General features: G+C 39.7%; 1 protein-coding gene across 2 annotated transcripts in view; it reads right to left on the bottom strand.

Moving 5' to 3' along the window:
- The window catches only part of LOC118799329 (ataxin-7), a 62,178-nt gene that overhangs the window by 6,812 nt on the left and 42,288 nt on the right, over positions 1–13,078 (bottom strand). For both annotated transcript variants that reach the window (XM_036559098.1, XM_036559097.1), the window contains 6 exons: positions 11,107–11,332; positions 8,307–8,587; positions 7,318–7,400; positions 2,446–2,720; positions 1,344–1,548; positions 792–913 (listed from right to left, as the gene is read on the bottom strand). In XM_036559098.1, the coding sequence (XP_036414991.1) occupies positions 792–913; positions 1,344–1,548; positions 2,446–2,720; positions 7,318–7,400; positions 8,307–8,587; positions 11,107–11,332 (1,192 nt within the window). The remainder of the gene's footprint in view (positions 1–791; positions 914–1,343; positions 1,549–2,445; positions 2,721–7,317; positions 7,401–8,306; positions 8,588–11,106; positions 11,333–13,078) is intronic.

Here is a 13,078-nt window from a genome sequence, read left to right as displayed (position 1 = left end):
CACACGCGAACACTCAGGTTTGTGGAAGGTGGAGCGGAGGGATGCCAGATTGTTTCAGGGTGCTCCCGTGTCTGTGTGCCCTTTTGGCTCGCTCCTTTTAGTTAAGCTGTTATAGTCAGATCTGCCGGAGTCATTAGCCACACTCTGGAAATGATTTACATACTACTATACATACACCCATACATAACTAAACTAACTCCATTTCCCTACCTTTCTTCCGAGAAAACGACTGCCCACCTGTCCTGCCGGACACTGCTGGATGATTGTTTGTAGAGCTCTCCGGCTACCCGCTTCAGACGAGTTACCCACAACCCAGTCACCGCCACCTGCCTTGGACTGGCTGCCCACTCTACACTGAAGTCTCCTAACTATTACTACCTCCTAACTATTACTACTACTACTATTAATATTAGTAGAATAATAATTTTGTACGTAGTTTGACCAGAGGAGGATGGGTCCCCCCATGTGAGCCTTGGTTCCTCCCAAGGTTTCTTCCTCAGCTCTGAGGGAGTTTTTCCTTGCCACTTATAAATTGACTTTTTTTATTATTAATGAACACTACATCCATGTTTGTTGCTTGAAAACAATTAGTCGCATAATTGTACTTTTGTTTTAAGTTTTTTTAGCATTCTTCTGACATGGTATAGTAAGGTGCATAAATTTAGAGTTAGACTCAAGTTGTCAAGTTATAAAGTCTGTGATAAGTAAGAGTTGGGAATAAGTCTAATGTGCTTTGCTGGCCATTTCCGAGCTGTAGCATAACAGCTTTTAGAGGTGATGATGGTACTCACTTCCACATCAGAGAGTTGACATGTTTGTCCATCATCACAGCCAATGCACACCGGACTCGATCCCAGCGCCGGTCAAACGAGTAACAGCTCCTCCCGAACAGTCGGCTTCCAAAACTGCAGAACTAGATGGACAGAGAGGAAAAGATAATCATTCAAAACCTTTCACATTACATTTAATGTTTTGTGAAAACGAATGTCATACTGAAAGCTAACTTTACATTTATACACAAACCAACAAATTAACTGCTTAATATTTATTCAGAACTGTCTTTCAACTAGCTACCAAGGCTGGAGTGAATTCAAAGTCACTTAGAAAAAAATAAACAGAATACGGCACAGCTTTCTACACACATTGATCAAGTGACTCTCAGTGTTAGTACCATGGCCCACATGCACTCCAAATGTGTTATGTTGCCCCTGTTTATCAGGTAATTATCAAGCCATTCATGAGCTGGGTCAGGTGTGTTAGCACACCTAGGCACTGATTATAATCCACTGAACCTGTAAACCTGCCGCTGCATTGGCTGAAAGATGTTATTGTGAAGGACTTACAGCAGCTGGTCGCGGGTGATAACCTGAATAGTGGCAGTCCAGTTTGTCCACTCCCTCTTCTCTCTCCTCATTCTCGCCCTCATCGCTGGACAGGCGGGACACCCCGTCAGGTGTGGGAGCTGAGTGGGGGTGCTGGGTTGAGTCATGGACCAGGGCAGGGTTCCCTAAACCGCTCACCCCACTATGAGAGCTACTGCTGTCAAGCCTGGAAGAGACACATACACAACAAACCCATCAGTACAACAGCTTTAAAGGGAATTTCTTTATAACGTTTTAGCTGTTGCATGAGAACTTTCTGGTTCGTAAAGTAGGCTGCCACTATTAGTCAATTAAGTTTATTAAAGAATTAGTTATTTTCAGCCCTATATGTCAACGGTAGACAAAGTATATTATGAACCTGTCCAAAAATGCTGCTTTGTTGAAGTGCACACATAACTAAAGGACATAAAGGATTCTCTTAAAGACTAATGAACAAAACAGGCAGTATAAACTCCTCTATGCAGAGCAGGGCTGCAACAACTGTACATTTTCATTTCTGAATGTCCCACCAAATGTCATCTGGAATATTTAAACATTCCATAGAAAAAATAAGAAAATCTCAAGACGTATTTCACTTTAATCTCGGAATAAAAAACATTTTTGTTCTTATTTTTTATTATTATTATTACTACAAATATTGTAGATGTGTTTTATTATTATTATTATTATTATTATTATTAGGCATAATTAATATTTGCATAAATAATATTTGTTTATTTAGTTTTTAGTGAAGACTAATTGAAATACTACAAAGCAATGAAAAAACAATCACTGATATCAAATTATTTTCATAGCAATCTGTATAAAAAACAAGAAGCACTGCAAGAGAGCATCTGTAACCGTCATCTAAAAAATAAGAACATTGTGGTCAGCTTTTGTCACAGTGAACAGGGGAGTTGTGTTTCCTGATGGAAGTGCATGGATTCAAAGTGGTAAACATGTCGGTTTTCAAATATTTTCATTATCAAATTTATCCAACATAAGTGAATATATGTTGCAGCCCTGATGCAGTTTGGACAGAAGGAGGATGTTGATGGAACTGGACAGGAATGGGTCCACTCACCGTGGAAGACCAGGATTGTGAGGTTTGGGTTTGCTGAGGGTAAAAGGCTTGGAGGCATCAGCGGCGGTGCCATTGCCATGGGGAGGCGGGTGGTGGGGGTCTTGCGGGAGGCGGGAGAAGGGTGGGTGGGGGTCCCTGAGAGGGGGGGTTTGCTGGGAGGGCTCGGACCTGTGCTGCAGCTCCTTCTCTCGTGCTCGATTTTTGTGCTCTGCTAGCAACGTATCAAAGCGCTTTCGCCGCCCAGTGACCGCCCTCCTCTGGCTTAAGGAATGTGTCTGCAGAGGAAAGGAGTCAATAAATTTTTTTAATTTACCATTAAAGCTATTAATTATATTATTAGTAACAACAATGCTACACAATAGAAAATGCAAATCTATAAAAGCGTAGTGAAAGAAAATATACTAACCCACTAGACATTTAACAGCAGCAATCAGCACAAGTGTACCACATATCGTTGCTGTCGGAACAAAACCTTGTATTTCCAAAATGATAACTTTACAGGAGAAGGAAAAAACAGACTTTTTTCCAAGTAATTTTGGGCTAATTTTTTACTACTCATCATGAAATTTACACATAATGTAAAAGGAAACAGGCATTTTCAAATTCTGCCAAAAACTGAAAAATTTTTGTTCCGACAGCAGCGATATATAGTTTTCATACATACTGTAAAGCACTTTGCATTGCCTGACAAACCTATGAAATGTGCTAATCAAAATGTAGCTTTTTTATTCTTTATTTGTAGCATTAGCAGCAACTGAGGTCAAAATACTGAACAATTACTGTAACATACATTTTCTGTTTAATTACAGAAACAATTCTAAGTTTATAAATGACTGAAGAGAATACATATTTCATGCTTTCAAGGGATATAAGTGGCATGATAAGAAGTCTGTGTTCAAACCACTTCCGCCATGTATTTCATAACACAGCTGAATAATAAAACAGAGGAGCTGTACTATCAAATTAATATTCGACAGGGGACGTTGTGCACTGCTTCACAGAACTCATTAACCTCAGACAGGATGTTCACGCTGTGGGACACAAGTTTATTGTACCAATAGGATTTCTGAATCAACTGGCAAGAACAAAGGTTCAGGTAGTTTCTTTTTAATCTACAGCACTGACGTTAAAGTACACCTGGAATCTTGCTTTTATAACACCAGAGTTCGGATGATTATGGAGTTCTCTTCTACTGTCACAGCTGCTACATGCACTGTGGTCCTGAACCCAGTCAACCCAAAGAAAGCTGAAGTGCATCAAACATGTTGCATTCCTGATGAGAGTTCCTTTTGGTGTGAAAACAAACAGAAGTGTGGCAAGCTAAAGGCTACCCTCAAGATACTGGCTGTTCCTTTCATTTATCTCTCTAATGTTTCTTGCCTCAATAACAATCTAGACTAACATTATCTCAGACTGCAACTGACCCCACAGCGGCAGATGAGGAACAAAGATCCCTGACTCAACCATTCAGCTAAACAGGTTAACGTTAATCTGCACTTCAAGTAGAATTTCAACCAGTATACCAAATGAACCAGTATATCACCCACGACTAGGTCACAATACATTTTTCTATGTATGTCGGTACTTGTTGAACAACTGCATGTATCATAAAAAAAAAGAACAATTATAAAAGCCTGTAAACAACAACCACCAGTGTATAGTAACTGCATAGTAACAAACACATAATTGGATGTCAGCGCATTATGCCATTAAATTTTTTTTTTTTTTGGTAATTTATTTTTACCAATTGCTGATTTGAATTTTTCCTCCTGCTCCTTCTTAATTAGTTCATTTTTGCGAATTCTGAATAAACAAAAATCATTGTACTGATTTTTATTTAGCATTTTTAACAACTTTGAAAATAAGAAAAATACCTGATACACACTGAGTCTTTACATATCGTAATGCTATATTTTTGCCTTATCACCCACTCTTACCCTGCATTCACACCGGCAGTGGCCTGATGCGACAAAGCGGCCAGAGGTCATTAATTTTCAATGAGAGCTGGCGACATCCGACAACAAGAAGCAGGGCGAACGCTGGCGACGCGAAGTGGGTAAAGTCGGCGGCGTGAAAAGTTGAGCTAAGTTTAACTTTATGCAAATAAGGAGTGAAGTGATGTGGCGACTACCAATAGGAATTGAGCACTGAGCAGCATACGACACGCTTTATCTCTGCCACTAACACAGTGCACTCCTTATTTGGTTCCTACATAATTGTACCTACTAGAGATGGAACAATGGCGGCGGCGCTTTCGCTGCAAATAGACAATAATTGCCCAGGCCAAACACTGTTTTCCTTACAAACTTACTGCACAGACACAGGGATTAAATAGAAATTTTATTTTAAATGCATATGATTTGTGTTTGGCGTCAGTGAAACCATGGCAACCAACTGTCAGTTCGAGTTCAGAAATAGCCACAGGCCCATCAGTGATTTGGGCGACTGGAGGCGAGAAGTCGCTGCCGGTGTGAATGCATGGTTAGGTACTACATTACAACTGAATATACTGTTGTATGCAGAAATTTAAACACTCCTGGTCAATTTTTTTTTGTTGTTGATTTTCTAAATGAAAGTGAGTTAAAACATTCTGTACAGGGAACAAATCTAAAAATGTTTGCACAATTTCTATTGACTTGCTGAGTTTAACATTTTGGGGAAAAAAATAAAATATAAAATTTGACAAAATTTTTGCACAAGCCACATTTTACGTTTTATTTTGTTTTCCACTATGTTAAATTCAACAAATGAACAGTAACTGGATATTAAAATATGCAGAAGTGTGTTCTCTGTAGAGGATGTGTTAACTTTTTTTTAAGCTTAGAAAATCTACACAACATCTAATTTGATCAGGGGTGACACAATTTACCAGCACAGTACAAGTACAAGCATACTAGGATCAAACTACAGAGCACATTTGATTCTGAGTGAAAATATCTGTACTGTATCTATTACCCAAGAAGTCATCGTATACACTAGAGATGACCATCAGGCAGTCCAGGAAAGGCTGAAGTGAGAAACCTTGCCAACCGCTATGCATAACTCTCGACAAGGATTACATTCTATCAGCAGCTACAGAGTCAGGTGCTGCAAGTCTGACAGGAGTGACTCAGCACTATCTGTCAAGCTGAACATATTCTACACTCACTTCAGTGCTGTTTCTTAACAAGAAGTCTGTTGGACCTCCAGTTGGACCACATGAATTCATGCTGAAGCTTGCTGAATGTTGATGCGTACAGATCACTTAGCAAAGAGAGCGTCTCGGCCCACTGGAATACCCCCCCTGCAGCCACAGGCTGTGTACAAAGCAGCCAGCTCCTGTTCTGACAGATATCACCCATTTATTCTCGTCATAGTCCAAAGTGTCTGAAAGCTTTAAGATAACAACCACTGTGCTCCATGTATTGTAAACATTTGAGAAAAAACGAGCATCTATCTCCTGTAGCTGTACAAAGCAGCATTAGTGAAGAACTGCTGCATGATTCAGAGTGTCTGTGTGGGAAAAGCTGCAACTGCAGCAACACCTCAGTTTTAGACAGAAAGGTGGCAGAAAAGATCACTGCTTGTGTACTACCACACACTGAAAGGACTGCTACCGCAACAGATTGCACAGTAGCATCAACAGCGTTTTCCACCACAGCCACAAAACAGTCTATTTCTCGGCAATCAGTCAGAACAGAACCATGTATCCCCTAATGTAATCTACAGCGGTGCACAAATGAAATGAAAGCTCTATTTTTTAAGGTTTTATCAGCTCTTCTATATAGTAATGTAATTGTGTATTATATTCTGTTTATATATATTACTGTTCGAATGTTTTAGGCTGGCTTTATACGATGAAACCTGTATGTAGTAACTAGTTGCATGTTGCGAGTTGCCTGCAAAATAATTTCCATGAAACTTGACAGTTACACAAAGCAATTCAAAAACAAAGTTGCACGGAACATGTTCATTACTCCGCTAGACAGCCAAATTAGCAGCTTGTATTTCTGGATATTCTTTACTGAATTTGGTATAAAATGTTATCATCTTCCTCTATTTTTTCCAGATGTCACTGCCTCTTCTTATATATCTATCTACTATCTGTTACAGTTGCAGCCTACCTGATATCTCGCTCATCCTGTCCTAGAAGCACAACGTGTTCTCCTCTTTTGTAATAATATTCATCCTTTCGATCCCAAAAGAAACTGAGCTCTGTGTAAAATAAGGGGGCTACAAGAGTGGAGAAAATGAAACCAGCTTCATAGATCATGAACAGTAGACTGGCAGAAGGATAAATGTTGAAACAAGCAGCCGTTAAACAGCTGCTGCCGTTATCTGGTTAATTAACGCAGATGGTTACAGAAGTGTTAGCTTTAAAAACTCATGTCTGCTGTCACTGCTTAAAACTGCCAAAATCAAAAACTACCAACCTTGTGTAACATCATTTGGGTGGGGTCTCCTTTTCACCCACCAAAGAAACCATCTTCTGTTTTATTTTTTTGTCTATGAATCCGGTGAAATCAACGGTTTGAAAGTATGCCGTGAAACATGATCAGCATTAAGCTTTATCGTGTTCTGATTGGCTGTTTCAAGAAACTTGTCACCAGATTATGTTCTAATCTTACAAGTTTTTACAAGTAACTGGTTTTAACCAGTTTGCTTTAGTGCCCATATTGAGTCTATAATGGACAAAAGCTTCAAGTGTAGCCACGTCAAATCTAAAAGGCACATTCTACACCTAAATTTATAGACTAATATTTTATTGTCAGTAGAACGTAGTGTGCTGTCACGCCATCATCAACAGCAATTCATGTATAGAGTTTCTCTGATTGCATTTGTAAAATACTCCACTGAGAGAGTGATTTGAAAAGGGCGCTGGGTGTGACTCACCTTGCATGTTAAGGATCTTGTGCATGGCTTACGTGCTCCTATATCCACAACTCCACAATGGATATCAGGATTGAACTCGCGTTCTAGTGGGGAAGAAAGAAAAAAAATCAGAACAGCAATACACAATGAGGTACAACAGAATACAAAGCAATACAAGGCAAAATAAAATTGAGTAACTGAAAATTGTTTTTTCTCTTTATTAACTTGCAGACCTAAATAGACCTCAGTGACTTTTTCATTCATTAATGATCCCATTAAATAATTAACTAATTATTTACTTATTTAAAAACTAAAACAGGAAAGTTATACTTACATGCTACACTGTCAAATACACTTTACAATTCAATCTAATTAAATAGGTCTAAAAGTCCAATAGTTTTAGTTAAACAGTGCTTTACCAACAGATATGACTGTCAGTTGTCAATTATCACACTTCTTAAAGACAAAAGACACTTACAGTCTTAAATAATAAACAGTTTCTCTGGGAGCACAGCTAACCAGAATGCACTGGTTTCCATTTTTCACCTCTTACTACTCTTAGTTATTTTCATATAAAAGGTTACGTGTGGATGCATTTTATATTCTCGTAAGACTGTGATATGAAAGTGTTCGTGTTCAGATTTACTATTTCAGAGCAGTTATCAAAGAGTTAAACAGAAAGTGCCTCATATTGAGCTGCCTGTTCATTGAAATACTTCTGTCTTCATTTATAAGCAAAAAGGTAGAGTCTGGCACAAAGACACTATCCAATGATCACACAGTGAGCTGATGTGAACATAATAATTACTGACTGTTCTCTGAGCTTGAAAATATTATTAATTCTATGAAATTAATATGAATGAATGAAAATGTAGAAGCGGAGAAGTTTTGTCACAAGTTCACTTCTACACTATCATCATCTTGACCAGCAATCTCTGCTCCATCAATGCCAACAGCAGGGTAAACACGTAGGTGAAGAACAGACTTGTGCCCCCCCCCACAGCCCTCACCTGGCTGTTTCCTGTACAGTCTTCTGCTACTGGCATTGGTGCTGCTGTCCTGCTTCTTGTCAAGGGAGGTGAGGTGGCCCTTTCCGTTGGGGATGTGGCCCGGGGCCAGCAGCTGAGCCTTTGGTACAGAGGGGCTATTAAGGCCTGGCTTTGAGGGTGATGAGCTCACAGTACTGGCAGAAATGGAGGAAGAGGAGGAGGTGGGCACATGGGCAAGCTTGGAGGAGGAAGAGTAGTCCGCCTTTACATGGACCTTCTCCACTTTGACAGCTGAGGTCAGGCTGAATGGAAGAAAAAAAGATGTCATGTCAGTCTAGTATGTGTATAAGTCTACGGGAGTGAGGCACTCAAGATTAAAAACAACAACATGTCTTCCTGTATTTTTAATGCGGAGTAAAGATCCATGATCTGGACAAAATATTACTGTTATACACTGTAATTACAATAACATTGCAACACATAAAAAAACAATATTGCGGTTGGTCAAAAATGTTTCATTGATTTTCTGCGCATCACGTTTGACATGTTTCCATCTCTGATTTCATGTGTCACAACTTATGTCGCTTTGGCTTCCCTGACTTCTCCATAACCCACTGATTTTGAAATTGTTCATTTATTTATTTATTTTCCATCTAAGGCATTACAGAAGAGATCACATTTTTTGCTTATAGAGCTGTTTAAAGGCTTTTCACTTAGAAAGGTTGTAGTGTTTTTTGGACATCTCTCTCTTTTAGTGCTAAAAACTGTCAGCAGCCCTTTTAAAAATTCTCTTGTCTGCTCTCCAGTAGGGCTGCACTGATACCAACACCATATCAGTGCACATACTGGTAGCAGTATCGTTGTAGGCAGTGGAGGTACTGATACCACAAAACGTGCGCTACTGAGTCACCAGTGCATGCGCAAGTGAAGATGGAACTTAACATGTTAGTGGTGTGCGTTGACAAGCAGCAGTAAAAATGCTAATGGCAAAATCTGTAACAAGATATTTCATGGAATGGCAGTAGTTGTGGGCGGCAGACCAGCTGCAATTCTTATTAAGCTATCGGTTTCATCTGTTTCATTGATTTTCACAAATATGGCAGATAACACAACATACACACAGTGTAAAACACCAATGGGCTCCTTTACCCGACTCACTGAGCTGCTTCACTCAGTAATCTCTCATCTCCCACTGCGTAGTCAGTCACAGTATGAGTTGATGCTAAGTTGTTACTGAGGGAGCGAACGTTACAGAGACATATTTGCATATTTGCACACTTGCGTGTACGCACCATAGGGTTATTAATATGTTATTCTGCCAAAGTTGGGGAAAAAAACGTGTCCGCTTTCCGCTTCTACAGGCAACACTGGCCAACTGTTTGATGTGCTACAATGTTTTTTGCAGGAAAAAAAATGTGGATGGAAATGTACCTTATGACAATACAACAATGGGCCTCATTCACCAATATCTTTATAAGGCTTTTCTTAAATTTGCTCGAGAAGATCCTAAAAAAAAGTCTACATCAGATTCATGACGTGTTGCTAAACCGCAGAACTGTTCACACCTTTGTGCTCTTGAGTGAGTGTAGATTCTGTTCTTACCCAAGAACAAATCTCAAAATAAGAAAACATTAGTGAATGTGAGAATCTTTGTGAAAACTGCATAAGTGGGTTTTAAGAAGAACTTTCTTGGTGAATGAGGCCTGATGTTGGGTAGCCCTCATGCGCAATAACAAAAATCCTTATCATTCTATGCCACTGAATGCAAGTTTACATCACCTAGTTCTACTAACTGTACATCTGGGGCTGTCACGTCCATGCAATCTTAGCTTTTGATTTAATTGTCCTATAAATAATTGCGATTAAGGATGTCTTTTTTTGGTCATTGTTTAAACATGGCCAAACTTGTTAGCTTATTATATTACTTATTAGCCATCTCATTTGCTAGTTATGTTTCTTTAATAGGTACCCTGGTAGTGCTGTTTAATCAATACTGCACACACACTCACCAATGTCTACAGTTACAATGAATCATGTGTGAAGTTAAGCAAACCTAGATGTACTACATAAATACAACCAAAAAAAAAAAAAACACTAATTTTGTTAGTGTACATGCTAAAATGTTCAGCTACATATCTACTAAATAAATATTACTCAGCGCTGCCTCTAAGCATGCTAGAGCAATAAGAAGTTAGAACCTTTGTTGTTTTTATAACACAATGTCTCAATGAATGCATTTACTGCTTTCTTTTATTTACATTTACTTGGCTTAACCCAGTGCACCCAATTCATTTTGTTTGTTACAGCATAATATAACTGTGAAATCCACTGACTGCTGCTTAAATAATTGCAATCATCTAAAATAATTGTGAATAGGCTATTGTGTAATAATTGTGACTGGCCTAAGCACACCCTGGCTGCGGTGTGGACAGAGTACTGTATCTCAGGCATGGGAATTGCCTGTTTTGCAGTTCAGCACTTTATTCCCTGACATACTTGACTTAACTTGGGATGAGCTTGATAAAAAGCTCAAACTGAGTCGAACTGGGTGCGTTAAAGCAGAGAAAACACTCACCTGTACTGAACGGGTCCTCAAGGGTGTTTGGCACAGAGTGAATAGCCTTCACTGCATTAGAACCAAGCTAAGTCTCTAAATGGCTACTTAAAATGGCTAGTAAGACATGAAGGCTAGTAAGCGTCCACTAAGCAGCCATTAACACGTTCAACAGCTTTAAAAGAAGTCTATTGGTATGTTTTGCACCATTTGATCCGACAATAACAGGCAATAAATTTTTGCTTTATAGAGTATTACTGTACTCACTTGTCGTCAGGCGGCCCCTTCAAGGGGAAGTGGGGCTTCCGGTGAGGCATCTTCTCTTTGGCTGAGGGGGTACTGTTGCTGCCACTGGAGGAGGCCGCCACGGATCCCGCCGTCCCGCTCCCACTCACACCTCCAGACCGATTCCGGGAGGAGAGGCCCGAGACTGGATACGCAGCGGAGGAAGGGTAGGCGGACGGGGGCTTGCAAATGGAACTGTGTCTTCTCTCTAGAAGGACAAAAGGAGTGAAGCACGAGTTAAAAGTCTCAACCATAGTAAGTTGACACCTGTGACCATGTTGCCATTCATTTAGGAAATAAAGCAGCACTTAGGCTTGAAGAGGACGAAACCTTTTTTACTGTGCTCTCTTTCGACTACTGGCATGTTTAGTAGTTCAAATGCCTACTGTTTTACTGTATTTTTAAATCTGAAATACGTTAACACACACTTCTGCATTTTAGTGCATAATTACTGTTTATTTGCTGAATAAAAAATAATAATAGCAACAACTACAGGGCTTTTTTCAAACATGTAGCTTAAGCTCAAAATGCAGAAGCAGAAGAAGTAACTTTAAGAAATAAAAGCAATTAAAAAAAATAAAACAACAGTAAAAAAGCAAAAAAAACAAACCACAACTGCACTAGTCAGTTTCTCATGAAGACCACAGCTCTGCCTCTCAGATTTACAAACCCATAAAGAGAAGAGGGGCTTATGGGCTTGTTACATGTTCTACAAACAAGAAACAGGCTGTGTAAATGTACTTGGCACAGTAGGAAAGGTGAAGTGATAGACAGTGTTTTGATCTTGACAGTATCTCAGACCAGAATAATGATAAACTGAAAAAGCAAGTTAGAACCAAACAGACAAAAACAATTGGACACAGAGGAAAAAGAGAGGAACACAAAGTTGGAGTTCACCATTGTGATTTTCTGGGTCAAAAAAAGATACAAATTGGGCTCCCGAGTGGTGTAAGCGTCTAAGCGTTGGCCTATCATGAGGAGATCGCAAGTTCGATCCCTGGCGGTGCTACAGCCGTCCATGGCCGGGAGTCCAAGAGAGCACAAATGGCCTCGCTCTCTCTGGGTGTGTCGGATGCGGGGGGCATCCTCTCTCTGGGTGGGTCGGATGCGGGGGGCATCCTCCTTCTCCCCCCATCACTCAGGCAGATGGTAGTCAGCGCAGGCATCTGTTAGCTGACGTAAGGAATCTGGCAGTTGGCGCTTTCCTCCGAGCGCGTTCAGCTGTCCAATGACGTTGCATGAGCGGCAGGTCGAAAAGATGTGGTGGAGCTTCACAGGTCTCGGAGGAAGCCTGTGTTAGCCTTCACCCTCCTAGCATTGGTAGTATCGTGTGATTGGGGGAGTCTTAACTAGCGGGTGGAATTGGAGACGATTAAATTGGGGAGAAAATTGGGTAGATACAAATTTGGGATAATGGGTTATACTAAGCTGCTTGAATAACAAAGATGTATGAATAATAATATATAATATTCTATAATATATAATTAATGGTGGTATATTTCAAGCCAGTTAACAAAACATCCATGTGCACAGCTCAAAAACTAGTCTATGCCGAACTACTAGCCTGTAAAACTGCTAAAGACAAGATATCTATTCTCACCCTGTGTTGTGTGTAAAATTAATAGACTTTGTGGTAAATGAAGCAGTAATGGCTACTGTAACACCAAACCTGCATCATCATAAGGAGCCTTTTTACGGAATTTAATTTTTAAGGAATTTATTCATTTTGTAGGCCTATAATAAAAAAATACATGTATGTATATAAATTTATTCCTGTCTGTAGCCCGACTGTAAACATGAACAGAAAAGGCTGTTCAAGGAAACTTGTTTTCAGACTGAAGCACCTCTTGGAACTCAGTCAATGGGGTGCCATTAGAAGTCAGAAAGCTTTTGATGCTTCTTTATAAGAGCAGAGCTTTGCATCAGTGACACTGTGTGTCCTTGTTCTGCTTTA

The sequence above is a fragment of the Colossoma macropomum genome, unplaced genomic scaffold, assembly GCF_904425465.1.
Source record: "Colossoma macropomum unplaced genomic scaffold, Colossoma_macropomum, whole genome shotgun sequence".
Taxonomy (NCBI): Eukaryota; Metazoa; Chordata; class Actinopteri; order Characiformes; family Serrasalmidae; genus Colossoma; species Colossoma macropomum.
The sequence above is the reverse complement of the archived record's forward strand: the minus strand, read 5'-3'. Positions and strand labels throughout refer to the sequence as shown.